Source organism: Biomphalaria glabrata, chromosome 1 (assembly GCF_947242115.1).
Source record: "Biomphalaria glabrata chromosome 1, xgBioGlab47.1, whole genome shotgun sequence".
NCBI classification, from domain to species: domain Eukaryota; kingdom Metazoa; phylum Mollusca; class Gastropoda; family Planorbidae; genus Biomphalaria; species Biomphalaria glabrata.
The window spans coordinates 49,852,090-49,867,209 of NC_074711.1; the positions used below are offsets into that span (position 1 = coordinate 49,852,090).

The 15,120-nt window shown below is 32.4% G+C and overlaps 1 protein-coding gene and 1 long non-coding RNA gene across 5 annotated transcripts in view; one reads left to right on the plus strand and one right to left on the minus strand.

The window, feature by feature from the left end:
- LOC106071106 (HAUS augmin-like complex subunit 6) overlaps positions 1–3,670 on the plus strand; it is a 37,534-nt gene extending 33,864 nt beyond the window's left edge. For 3 of the 4 annotated variants that reach the window (XM_056041249.1, XM_056041258.1, XM_013231141.2), the window contains exon 18: positions 16–3,670. In XM_056041249.1, coding sequence (XP_055897224.1) covers positions 16–758 — 743 coding nt within the window. In that variant the 3' untranslated portion in view covers positions 759–3,670. The remainder of the gene's footprint in view (positions 1–15) is intronic. The other variant, XR_008779778.1, reaches the window with a different exon arrangement.
- Positions 3,671–6,867: 3,197 nt separating this feature from the next.
- On the minus strand, positions 6,868–9,082 carry LOC129928208 (uncharacterized). Its single transcript, XR_008779786.1, has 2 exons — positions 8,195–9,082; positions 6,868–7,020 (listed from the first exon to the last, which is right to left on the minus strand). It is a non-coding gene; the product is annotated as an uncharacterized LOC129928208 (long non-coding RNA).
- Positions 9,083–15,120: the final 6,038 nt, after the last annotated feature.

Below are 15,120 nucleotides of genomic sequence, written 5' to 3' on the forward strand. Positions count from 1 at the left end.
AACATTTTTTTTCAGGGAATTTTTCACCTTTCAGTCTAGTTCCCTTGGATGTTCTTGATAGCCAAAGTTCAAGTTTGACACTAGCTTGCCAAACTATTCTGAATGCAGCAGGAAATCATGAAGAAGATTTATATTTGACTAGACAGTTCTCAGGCTTACCTCCTAATCATGTCCAAGATGTGAGTCATGAAAGACTTGAAGGGGAGGTGACTCATTCACCGGAAAGTCAGGATATTAACAACTTATCATTACAAAGATTTCAGAATGATTTAGAATCACAAACCAAAATAAATTTTCATCAAACTTTTTTAGAGTCTTCCCTTGCATCAACATTAGCTAGAGACGAAGAAAGATCAGAACATTCCTCACTAATAAACCACAGTAGATTAGAGCAATCAAATCTTCAGACAAGTGCTAATGAATCTTTGTCATTGCTTCATTTCTCTGACCATCATGGGAACTCAGATTTTCATGGTGACATTCATTTAGACAAATCCTATAATAGCTTCTTAGATGCTATTCCTCAAGACTTTTCTGATGACTTAGTGTCACCTGGTAGATTTCAAGAGTCTGACCACTTGTTGCTGTCACCTACTTTTGAGGAGAAAAAAATACTCAGTGAAACAGAGGAGCATGTGATAAGTGGCCCAGAAAGATCTACTGCTGTACAAACTATTCAAGACAAATTATCAGCATTAAGACAGAAAGCCTCAGACATTCTTGATATATCGCTAGATAGTTCTGATGATGACTTATGATGATCCTCGCACTGTAGGGCTATTAAATGAAATGTAAAGCTAAAAAAAAAATACAGATCACCTAGGTGTTTGATTTTATTTACTCTGTACTTTGTAATTTTTTTTTCTTTTCTGTAAGAAAATAATTAATCTGAACATATATTTTGTATTATATATTGAAATATATATTTTGTATTTGTAAAAAAAAAAAAAAGTTCATGTTTAGTGGCTCAAAGCAAGATTACAATTTGTAAAAAAAAAATAGGTTTGTATTATATAACACTGTATTTTTAGTTTTAAAGACCACCTGAGAGGTTTTTTTCGAAATTGAGATAGCAATTGATTTAGATAGTAGATAGCATCAAAGTTAGTTCCTAAAATTTTGAGATTTTAGAAAAGCGTATTTATATTAGAAAAAGTAATTTGAAAGGGTAAAAAATAACGAGATTTGAAAATCAGCTTTAATGGCCGAAAGCGGAAGTGACGTCTTGTAATGGACTGAGAAAATGTAAATAAAAATAGATATGGCTGGATACGTTATTGATAGCGATTCAGATGATATACTTATCTAAATCTAGCTGTCAAACAATTTTAAATGATACTTATCATGGGATGCACCAAAATGCCCTGAAGATAACTCTTCTACTTTTTCAAAATATATTATAGAGCAGACTATTTAACCCCTTCGTACACGGTGTGTACATATGTACACATGACGTTAAAACGATTTTTTTTCACATGAAAAGTTGTGGACAAGTTTTTTAAACACCGGAAATAAATTTATCGACCTCTTCTTTGTTTATTATACACCGTATTTTACACAGAAAGGAAGCGAATATTTTTTTATTTCAACTTGAATCCAGTTGGTCAAATAGCCCGATTTGGTAAGTAAATTCCTAGGGTAATAGTTCAGATACGCAGATACCTTTGCCGACCACCATGTTGTTTGTTAAGCATATTTATCTCCCTTACCTATATTGAACTTTCTATAACTTTTTTTAAAGAGAGTTTTTGTTCTTATGCTGTCAACTTATGATTTTTTAAGTGTATTTACTGAAATGAAGGTCTAAATAAAATGTTATTAATAAATTGATGAACTTGTTGTTTCTTCTTTTTTTCTACTTATGAAATTATTAATTAAAAAATATATGTTAACAATTAGATCTATAATTAATATAAAACAAATATGCATGAATTAAATGAAATGAAACACGCATCTAGATATACATGTTATGTATAATCTGCATTTTTTTCTGCATATTCTGAAAATATAACAGAAACCTGATTTAGCGTTTCTAGTGTCGTATACTAATACCAGATTTAGATCTCATTTCATTTTCTTGTATGTTTCTGTTTAGTTTTTCAAAGTATTTGTTTTAGATTAGAATTTAGATTTAAAGACTAGATCTAAAATCAACTAGATTTAATTAATGTATAATTTAATAAGCTAACAAAAGGTTAAGTCTAAAAGTAGTCTCTAGACTTAAAATTAAATTTCTTTGCGTGTCCATTGCAACGTTGACGTTGAGAGAATATATATTTGATCAATTATGTAGGCCCTAAATGATCATTTATACACATAATTTAAAAAGTAAGATTATTAAATATAAATTATAAGTTTTATATATTACATCTGTTCATTTTTGTTTTATTGTTTTTATTTCAGAAAACACCGTATTAGATCTTTCTGTTGAGGATGTGTTACAACAGAACACTGCCTAACTCACTGCCTGGTTGTATGATGATCATCTGTTCGAAACCTGTCCGGTTCCATCCCTGCTGTCCTTCAAGAGATTTAGGCTAGGACGAAATATTACTACTTAATAATCTTCATGACCACACACAGTGACATCTAACTGTGAGATCTTTATTACAACAGATCGCTGCCTCGTCATTTGGTTTCGAAATGCCATCATGATGGTCATTTTTTTTAATCCTGCACAATTCCATCGCCCTGCTGTGTCCTGCAGGGTTTTGTACTAAGATGTAATATTACTACTTAGAATACCATGTCTCCCCCCAGAGGCAATCTACTCTTGAGGACTTACATTACAACGGATCACTGCCTTCGTTCTGTATGGGCTTCGAAGTGTCGTCTTAAATGTCACCTGTTCAAACCCTGCCAATGACTGTCCCCTGCTGGCCTGCAGGAGGTTTGTGCCAGGATGTATTAATATTTAATTATGTCTTCACCCAGAAGCATTCTACTGTTGAAGACTTGTTCAACGAATCACTGCCTAATCGTTTGGTTTGGGTTTCGGACTGTCGTCTTAGAGGATTAAAGGTCACCCATTCAAACCTTGCCTACTTCCGTCCCCTGCATATCCTGAATGAGGTTTGTGCTAGGATATAATTATCATGTCTACACCCAAAGACATTTTACTGTTGAGGACTTATTGCAACGAGTCACTTCATGGTCATTTGGTATGAGCTTCGGACTGTCTTCATGGTGGTCATTTGTTTGAACCCTGCACTTTTCCATGCCCTGGTCACTGAAACCTCAAACTTCATTGAAGCTTATTATAAATATTAACAATTCTTAAGCTATCTAGATTATATACAATGTGAGAATATATTTATGTACTGTTGTGCTGTTAGAAAGAGAGATCCTATTCAAACATGGTCTTTTTCTTATTTCGCAGCCTCAGATACCACAAACAAGTGTTTGTCAACCCTGATATAACTGTTTTTGAAAACGTGTGTGTGAATGTGGGCTTGCTTTAGGCTTCTTTTGAAGCATGTATCTGAAAAGTTGTTGCAGAATTAATTAAGTCAAAGGTGTACAAATGGTAGGATGGGATACAATGGGCGAAGCTGAATACTCAAAATGCTATTTTTATGTAGTACTAGTAAGAAAAAAGTGATTTTTAGAATGCCATTTGCTTAATAAAATAAATAGATTTGATAAAAGTAAATAAATAATTTGATTTATATATTTGATTTATATTGGTTGTTTAATTATTTTTGTTAAAATTTTTCTCTATATAGCTATGTTAAATTATGTCCCCTTTTACTGCATTGATACACGGTGTGTACAAACGTACACATGATGTAATTCGCTTAATTGTTGACCGATGGACAAAATTTTTGCTTCACTTACTCCTGAGGTCCATTGGATCATAACCCACCCACAAAATAATTTTTTGGAACAAAATTGTGACTTTGTGTACGAAGGGGTTAATTAATATAATTATAGATAGATTAATTTTAGATAGGACTACTAGTCTAGGACTAGTCACTTAGACTTGTCACTAGAGTAGAGACGGAGAGAGTATACTTAGTATATAATAATAATAATAATCTTTATTATCCGTAAGGAAATTTGTCTTACAATTTGTGCATTACACCAAACAAAAAACATTATAATTATAAGAAACCAAAATGTACAATCACACCAGACTCACTCATAATTTACATGTGACAAAGTTTATACCAGATTGTTCTTATTTAATGATTTGATTGCCAGGGGAACAAAAGAGTGTTTGTGTCTGTTTGTCTTTGCTATCGGTGTCTTGTATCTCTTTTGTGATGGTAAAATCACAAAATCCTGACACAAAGGGTGATTCTTTATTTCGAGGATCTTGTTAGCTTTTTTATAGATGTTTGTCTCAAACAACTGCCCAAATGGGGTTTGTTTTTTGCCAATGATTTTACCAGCAGCATTTAGGATTCTATAAAGTTTATTTTTATTTTTAATGCTCAGATTGCCACACCAGGCAGTGATATTGAAACTTAAAATATAGTAGAGTCACTATTGCGGAGCAGGCATGTTTGGGGAACAGCTCGTCGAAATTAGTTAAAATCTACTTTATTTTGAAATTTTCTGCTAAACTACTGTAATGGTACTGCGAATGGTCCATTTCTCTACATTTCCAATATAAGGATTTTCCTTTCACTTTCACAGCAGAAAATTAATTTTGACTCCAAATTAAAGTTGACAGGTGTGGAATCGTCCATTATTTTTCACGTACCAGGAGAACCGCATAGGTCAGGGCTTAAAGACCAACTGAAGAGGTTTTGGGGTCAGACGCGGAAACCGGTGTTATACTTTTTTTTAGATTCATAATGCTTAAAAAAACATACATACGAAATTTTAGACATATATTCTTTGTAATTATTTAGATATAAGCAATTTAATGTGAGTTTTAGGGACTATTAAATTTCACAATCTCGAAGCCATTCGAGATCAGTATTTCCCAGACAACCAAGGTCGATGACGTAGTTTAAGGGAAATTAGGTCAAATTTTTCAGTTTATGGCTTAGCGTATTTCCCTATTCCTTTTTACAGGAATGCTAGTTTCTAAAAACAAAGGCGACTAAAACACGCCAATTTATAAAAAGTGGATGTTAGAGTTGGGGAAATTAGGTCAAATCACGCAATTTATGGCTTTGCATGTTAGATCTACTGTTTGTCGGCTTATTCTTGATCTAGTCAAGCGAACAGCGTTTCAGCCCACGCAGTACCGCGAGCCTCAGTTCACATGTTTCGTTTTAGTCAAGTTACGCAATTTATGGCTTATGTTACTGCTTCAGGCTTATTTAAGTTCTAGATCTACTGCTTTTGATCAAGAGCAGAGTTCTTTTCTCAGATCATTAATGATGTACGAAGTAGACCTAAATTTAGATCTAAATCCAATTAGATGAAGTCTAGATCTAGTAATAGTAGTATTGGATATTTAGAGATAAGACCTATCTATTTAGACTGATCCGATCGAGGTGCTGGGCCTAGACCTAGAAAAACAAAGTTTAAAATTATATACTCTATCTATACACTTAATAGTGATTATTAACCTATAGTCGTCCCTAAATAGGCCCAATATGGGAAAAAAACAATTATTACAATGTGAATGTTGAGCTCATTCAATGTAGTTATTGTAGTATACGATTATATTTAGTTTGAATCTAGAGTCACAACCCCGTACAACACTAGGCAAATAGCTTTAACTTAAACCATAACTTAGACTTAAAAGTAGTCTGATTTAGATCTACAAGTAAAAAAAGTACTAGATCTAAATTTCTAAAAACTAATCTATAAGGCAAAAATTAGACCTAGATCTACCAATTCTATAATATTATTAATATACGAAATATGGATTTTATTACACTCTTATTTAAATATATCCGTACCGTATATTCGGGCCTATATACTTACATAGTTCTATAAATATATATCTAAAAATTAAAGAGTTTTTATTTATCTCACGCTTGACTCATTTGTTGATTGGAATAGAATCATTAGATTATTAGATAGTTAAGTTAGCAAGTTAATCTGTAACTGTAGGTAACAAAGTTTTAAATTGTGTTTAGACTATAAATGAAAGAGATTATCCTACTTGAGAAGGAGTTGTCGTTTTTTTCTTTTCTCTGGGAAGTCAGGGAAGTGGAAAATAAATTATAGTATCAATATAATGTTAAGTAATGCATATAGGCTACTGTTGATGTAATTATGCAACTCATTTTATTATATTTTAGTAACCCAATTATTGCCAGTTAATCACTGAATATATATTTTTTTTTAATTGTTATTAAAAATGCAGAGCTATTCATAATTTAAAGTGTTTAATAAATAAGGCTGGCAGTCAAGTTGAAAGATTTATGAGAAATGCAGTATTTTCCATGGCTACATAGCCCCAGCTGCAAACTAGATATTTTGCCGCGTCCAGCGAAGACATAACCATATTCAGCTGGTGGTCAATTTAAATGTTCTTTACGATGTCTACGTCTTCCCTCATCAGTGGATTTTCTTTTGGCCTCTAATATGTATTCCACGTTGCAATTTCTAATAAATAGCATCATTCGAAGAATGAGATCCAACTTATTTTTTAAAAATGTAACCCCTTTACAGATCAAGTCATCATTGCAATGGACATTCAGATCTGCATTAACATAAAAATGATCTAAATTTGAATAGGTTTTGAAACGCAGAAAGTTGTGTGGTTTGCATTCTGAACTGTCTTCTCTGTGGTCTCAGGTTCAAACATTGACCACTGCCATTAACTAACATTCTGCTGGAGTTTTGGGCTATGACATAATAATATTAAATCCTGATTCGAAACTTTGTCTAAACCTAGCAAGTGAAAAGGAACATACTAAAATAATGTTGTGTGTATAATGAAGAACTCTATTAAAATGTGATTTTGTATTTACATTTATTGGTATTTATTATATAAAATAAAATTGTAGAATGTTTCTGTGATTTGTTTCACAGGGAATATTGTATTTCCAAAATGATGAAAGATCCATCTAGTAAACTTGTCTGTATGCCACATGTCATATATGTTTTCTGTAAAATAGATTTTAAAAAATTTATTTATTAACATTTATACTTAATTATGTATACATATATAGAACTAGTGGTTATATATATATATATATATATATATATATATATATATATATATATATATACCGTATATATATATATATATACCGTATATATATATATATATATTATATATGTTATACTGATTATCTGATCTAACATCAACATCTAACTCTTATATTGTTCTTAATAATAATAAATTACTCTACTCTAGGTCTAGGCAATCTAATATATATATAAGACCAGGGCCGGTCTTAAGCCATATATATAATATGCCATAGGTTGCAAAGTTGGTAAAGTAAAGTTAATTTGATCGTAATCTTGTACTTAGTAAAGATTTAATAAAATTCAAAGTCAAATTTTTTTTAAATACGAAATCTTAATTTTCACTTATTATCCTTATTCCCACCCAGACTAGGCCCCACGCAATCAGTTTCACATAGGGCCCCGCAATCGTTAGGACTGGCTCTGTTTAAGTTTAAGACCTAAAGAAATGTCACATGTGTTTAGTAAAAATCTGTATTTTATAATACCAATATAAATGATGACTTATTATTTTTTTAGATCTAAAGTTTAGCCTTATTAATAAGTATAGTAAGGGCTAGTAAAGAGTATAAATATATTCTATATACTACTATTTACTATATAGTCAATATAGATTTAGCTTAGGCTTTAGGTTTAGTCCTTGACTATTATAATATTATATTTATATCTATGAATAATCTTTATCTAGGACACTACTCACTAGGTCTTACTATTACAGAACAGAGATATACAAATTCAAGCATTAAAAAATGTTGGCGACTGGGCTTAGACTAACTTAGACTTAACATAGAGGCTAGTCTAGATTACTCTAGATCTACTTAAATTAGTTAAATCTATAAACTATTACTAGTACTACTAGTAGTATTACTACAATTAGTACAATAATACAAGTCAAGTATTTATAAACTAGATCTAGATTTAGTGAGTGACTAGTAAAAGTGTTAGAAGGCCTAGCTAGAATTAGAGATATAGATAGAAAATAATATAGATAGATCTAACCATTTAGTTTTGTTATAATAACAATTATAATGGACTAATAGTATACTATTAGTATACTAGTACTATTAGACTTAGTCTAAGTATAGTATACCTAGACCTAGTCCTAGATGATCTACTACTACTACTAGTACTTGATGATACTAGAGAGTAGAGTAGACTAGATCTAGTCTAGATAGATCTAAACTAGTGACTAGTCCTATTATAATCTATCTATAATTATATTAATTCAATAGTCTGCTCTAGAATATATTTTGAAAAAGTAGAAGAGTTCTCTTCAGGGCATTTTGGTGCATCCCATGATAAGTATCATTTAAAATTGTTGGACAGCTAGATTTAGATAAGTTTATCATCTGAATCGCTATCAATAACGTATCCAGCCATGTCTATTTTTATTTATATTTTCTCAGTCCATTACAATACGTCACTTCCGGTTTCGGCCATTGAAGCTGATTTTCAAATCTCGTTATTTTTTACACTTTCAAATTACATTTTCGAATATAAATACGCTTTTCTAAAATCTCAAATTTTTAGGAACTAACTTTGATGCTATCTACTATCTCAATCAATCGCTATCTCAATTTCGAAAAAAACCTCTTCAGTTGGTCTTTAAGACTTTTTAAAAATGATAATGACACATCACCTGCACAATACACCTATTTTTCGGTTTATAAATGGATGTGGAAAAACTTCATTTCATAGCCATCTACCAGTAATTTAATTTAAAAAAAATCGGGAGGTGTTTACCCAGTTTTAACCTTTTTAAGATAGTCACAATTGTGGAACACTATAGATGTCATTTATTTGACTTGCGCATTTAGCTTAATATTTACATAGTGATTTAGATTATCGGAATTTAAATATGAGTTTGTATTTGTATACATAATTTTAAAACATTTAGATAATAAAATGACATATAATATATAATTTATGATTACCAGACGTCCAGCAAAAAGAGGACAAATCATAATATCAAATAATAGGCCTATCGATGATATAGGCCTAATATTAATATAACATGGAAAATAAAATCTTGAAAGGAAAATCAGGGTAGTGTGACGTCAATTAAATTAAAGAGGTAAAAGATCAAAAAGTGACAATGTGTTGTCTTAAGCTTTAATAAAATAAAATTAATGTAAAGGATAAGGAGTTCAAGTATTAATAAGACTAATAAATATATGCTTTATATAGGCGTTGTTCCGGCATTTTTACCGTGTTCCGCAAATTGTGACTTCTTAAAAAATCCTGTTCCGTAATTGTAACTGACCATATCTCAGTCGATTTGAATGTAAAATTTAAATATCTGTTGAAAAACTAAACAATGCGTCTATTTTTAACGGAAAATGGATGTACAATGCCTAGATACATTTAGTCTTTCCATAGGTCTAACCATTACGGAGCAAAAAATTGAAAACTGTTCCGCAATAGTGACTCTACCGTACTATAGATAGAGTAGCTCAGTAGAGTAGACTGACAGTCACTAGATCTAGGACTACCGGTATATAAAATACAACCACAGACCTATGTATATATACTACAATAAATATAGGTTTTTGATTGCTAGTTACGATTTATTGAGGTAGGTGCTGTTTTACTATTACATACCAAGTATTAGAGTTTAGAAAAACCCAGGTTTGTTTCTTGAGCAACGCTATTAGCTAACACCGCATATCATCTCTCCATTAGTATATTTAGATCTATACTCCTAGATCTATATATAAAAATCGAATAGATCTAGATAGTATGAGTATAGATTGCCGAGTCTAGCCTATGTTATGCCTATAGTCAGTTTTTATTAGAAAAAAGTCTAGATATTGATAAAGACTAAAGTTTTTTAATTATTAGATATAGATATAAGACATACTCTATACTTAATCTACTAAACTAGAGATCTATCTATAGATCTATACAATATTCATTATAATAATACTTCTACTTATAATGACTTATTTAATAAGTTAGTACTTAGACTTAGATCTATCATAGTTTATTAATAGATTTACTTTTCAATGCCTAGACCTAATAATAAAATTGCGAATGATGTCTATAATGACTGATTATTAATTTATTTTTTATAATAATAGGCCTACTAAATCTAGGTCTAGACATGACTCTACTTAGATCTAGTCTAAAATAATGACTGTCTAAGACTCTAGATGATTGAGAAGTTCATATAAAGGTGTTTTTAATAATAGGCCTACGGCATGTCGGCTGAAATTATAGATTGCCTAACTTTCAACTAATAATAAATTAACGTTGAATTACAAGAAAAGTAATCATTTTTCCCGACATAAAAAATATATGTATATCTCAATCTTCTTTCATTTAATTTTTATTTGCGGAGTTATTGCTACTTAATACATTGATACCGGATCGATTTAAATAGGGCCTAAGTTTACAATCAGGATTTCGAGCATTGGATAAATTTATTTTTTAAGTACCGGTACAAAGTTTTATGGAAGAGGCAATATATTAGTTGTTTGTAGTTTGTAACTTCTTAAATTCAGGCTAAAAATATCGAAGCCTACATTTTTACACTAATTTCTAAACAATTAGAAGAGATGGACTGACTCATAGTGTAGCTTGTGTACATTTGCAAAAACACAAATTCTCTTTGTAATCTAATCAGTTAGACTTTCAAAACTATTAAAAGAAAAACTGTGATTATTTTTACTGTATAATTCTATTATTATTCCTTTTTAGAATTAGGATATAAACAAAAATTTGCCATATGACTTTATCTAACAGAAAAAAAACAACAACTTACGTCTATTTATGCGGTTATTTATAGTTACCTAGTAATATAAAATATATTGAACTAACACGTACATTCATCATAATGCAGCCATGCGATTTTTCGTTTATAAACATAGCATTATTTAGGACCAATATTTTACAAAGGCTGCTTGGAGAAAAACAACCCCTTTACTCAAGAAAAATTTAAGAAACTAGAACAGACACATTATATATAGGCCTATAGTTCGTCCATCGTGGTTCGATGATGACCACTTTGTCATCCAGGGGGCTGAGGGCTTTGCACTGGGGTTTTATGCCTCCTCATGTGGCTGGTGAGACCTATGTGAGCCCGGAATGTTCGGCCGCACACTGGGCAGGTTATTCCAGCCGGAGCTAGTGTCGTTTGTCTTGCTTTTCTTTTCTGGTGTTTTTCTTCTGCCAGCGTTGTTCTTTTTTCCTCAGCAACCTGTGCGCCAGTTTTCACAGCGCGACGCCATGATGCTCTGTCATGTGCCTCTGTCTCCCAGGTGCCTGGGTCTATGCTGAACGCCTTCAGAGAAGCTTTGAGGGTGTCCTTGAAGTGCTTTCTTTGACCACCTTGCGAGCGCTTTCCTTCGCTTAGTTGGCCATACAAGAGTCGTTTAGGGATGCGGTGGTCTTCCATTCTGTAGACGTGACCTGCCCATCGCAGCTGTACATTCATAACAAAATAATATTCAAAATTAATTAGAGTAACACCTTTTTAAGTAATCATTTAAAGTTTAAAATCACTACAATTTTTTTTCAACAATTATTTTGTGTATGAAATTGTGTATCGGAAAATGCCGGGTACATGAAATAAGCTAGTCATAAAAAAAACAACATAGATCTTGAGTAAAATACTCATCAAATAAAGTACTGTAAATGTGTAGTTTCATGCGCTAGTTTCAGGTCTTTTCTTTTTATAGCCTCTATGGGGTTATATCCCAACTACCAGTATTTTTGTGCCGAATTTTTTTCTCTATCAGGTACACTTAAAATTATATCATAATAATGTCAGTTTAATTTAAAAAGAGAACTGAAAAATACAAAGATATAGATATAGGGAAAAAAAGCGACTTCCGGCCCAATACTTTTTAATCAAAGAAACGAAACCGACTAGTCCAACAAACCCTATTGAATTTAGATCTAAATTTAGGTCTACTTCATACATCATTAATGATCTGAGAAAAGAAGATCTAGCTCTTGATCAAAAGCAGTAGATGTAGAACTAGAATAAGCCTGAAGCAGTAACATAAGCCATAAATTGCGTAACTTGACTAAAACGAAACATGTGAACTGAGGCACGCGGTACTGCGTGGGCTGAAACGCTGTTCGCTTGACTAGATCAAGAATAAGCCGACAAACATTAGATCTAACACGCAAAGCCAAAAGTGCGTCATTTGACCTAATTTCCCCAACTCTAACATCCACTTTTTATAAATTGGTGTGTTTTAGTCGCCTTTGTTTTCAGAAACTGGCATTCCTGTAAAAAGGAATAGGGAAATACGCTAAGCCATATACTGAAAAATTTGACATAATTTCCCCTAAACTACGTCATCGACCTTGGTTGTCTGTCAAATACTGATCTCGAATGGCTTCGAGATTGTGAAATTTAATAGTCCCTAAAAGGCACGTTAAATTGCTTATATCTAAATAACTACAAAGAATATATGTCTAATATTTCGTATGTATGTTTTTTTAAACATTATGAAACTTAAAAAAGTATTACACCGATTTCCGCGTCTGACCCCAAAACCTCTTCAGTTGGTCTTTAATTCTTGGCTCAATAAATGTAAATTAATTTGAGAATGAAATGTTTCTTTGTCATTGCAGTTTATGTAAGGATGAATGAAAATGAGAAATCTGGTTCAGATGTTTTATATTTAAAATATTTGAGCAGATCTAATTAATTCTTTCTATCAGTGCTGCCCTATCTACTAAGCATGGGGCATATATGGCACATGATGCAGTGCTATCCTGGCAATTGAAAACTTTTGACTACAGATGTTTTTGTTGTGCTCTGTCACATATGTGTATATGGCTCAACAAGGTTATATAGGCGCTACTGATATATATATATATATATATATATATATATATATTTATATTTATATATATATATATAGTGTACATAGAATTATTACAACAAAAGTATAGAATACCAGTATACAATTTATCATTCAGGTTACATAAGGTTTTGAGAGTTACTAAGTGATCGACATGGATTTTAGTTGATTAGAGAATCCACCAAGCTCTCAATAGAAAGTGTCCAAATCACTGACAGTCTTTAAAAAATAATCAGATCAACTCGGGTGCCATTTTTTCCTCACTGGCTTAGAGGCAGACAACCTATGAAAAAAGCTCTTGTGGCACTAACACTTAAGACCCACTAAAAAGACAGCTGGTGAAGACAGGTGCAGAGAACACAAATCCGAGGCTGACATGTAGGTCCTAACTTGGTTTGTATGGCATGGTCACATGAAAAGCTGCACTCATTCTTCATCTTCGGAATTGAAACAATGCCTTCTAAGTTTGGGGTATTCCTCTATTTTGTAAGTGGACAAAAAATCTTAAGACAGTTTAATTTGAAGATAGCCTAAAACTGGACAGTATAATTAGGGTTACTCCTCTAACGTGCTAATAAGAAAACCCTAACCCTTTTACCTTGTAGCTGCTATGAAGGTAAGTGTACTTTTAAGCTCAGGTAGATGAAGACTTCTTTGGCATTTTCTCTCCTGATAGAATTTCTATGCTTCATTGCTTCACAGACATAAAGGAGACCGAGAATTGTCCATGCATCAAAGTGTCTTGTGCATTTCTTTGCCAAATCACAGCAAATTTCTGAGAAAGACAATCTGTCCATCTTTTTTTTTTTTTGTCGACCTTTATTTATTTATTTTTTTATTGTTCTATCTGACTCTATGCCAAGTAAGTTTATTTTTTTCAAAACCATTTACTCTCATAATTTAAGCTTTTCAACAATATATTGTTTTGACACTACAACAGATTATAAATTTTCTGATTGGAATTAAACATTATAATAATAAAGAGAACAATAAGAAAAAAATTATTTTAAACAAGCAAATAGAACAACTAAAATAGCAAAATAATTCAATAACAACAAATATTTACTATAAAAAAAAACAACTTAGAAATTGTACTTTCCCCTCCACTTCAGGCTTGAGGTTCCTGAGAAACTAGTCTACTTCTTTTTTTTTTCTACTTTACTTTTTTTTTTTTTTTTGGGGCACATACAAGATTCATCAACCGTCCACTCCTCCCTGTTTCTTGCCTTACTACTAATTACACTCAGACAGACAGATGGAGTGAGTTAATATGACACTGACACTATCCCTTAGTCTGTTGGACCGTTGCAGCACCATGCAAGATTTGTCAACCGTCCTTCTCCATTCCTCTCTGTCTTTTGCTTTAGATAGAACCTCTTTCAAAGGCAGGCCCGTTCATTCTTTTATGTTGTCTTCCCATAGATTTCTCTGCCTGCTTCTTTTTCCTAGTACTGTTCCCTGAAGGAAAGTCTTTGTGAGCCCCGAAGACCTTGTAATATGGCCAGATTTTTAGCTAGCGTTTTATTACGATAGTTAGCAGGTTATCGTGGGGTCCAATCACTGTTGTAACCCTGTCTCTACTCTCTTCGCTTGTAATGCCTAGGATCTTTCTGTAGCATATTAACAAGAGAGGCTGGCTACATACCTAGCAGGGAAAAGGTCTGAATCCAAACCTCTGACACCTTGAGGCTATACCCAAACATTGGAGCCATTGACACTTAGCTTTCAGCACACAGTGCTACACCCTAGCAGAACCAGATCACAAACTGTATTGGATCCTGCTGGACATATCAACTGAGTGGAGAGGGGGGAATGGCTGTGTGGACAACATTGTTCCAATTAGAGCTAGTGTCTTTATGAGATGATCCATTTACTTGAAGGAGGCCATAATAATGAACAGCTGGCCAAGCAATACAATAAGGTCTGCAACATATTGCCACTGCACATGTTTTGTATTGGGAAGAGGCTGTTCATAGTTTATACATGCTAAAAATATTAAAACCTGTATTTTTTACCTGCACTGCTTACATACAGCTACCCACAGTTGGACTGGGGGAGGAAGGAGCACATCTGAGCTTGTGAAGTTAGTCAAAAGTTTGTAATGAATATGGCAGTGTAGAAGGAATGGTTGATATACAAAAGGATGACATTTCAAACTTCGTTGATAACAACAAAACACTAATAAACAAACAAACAA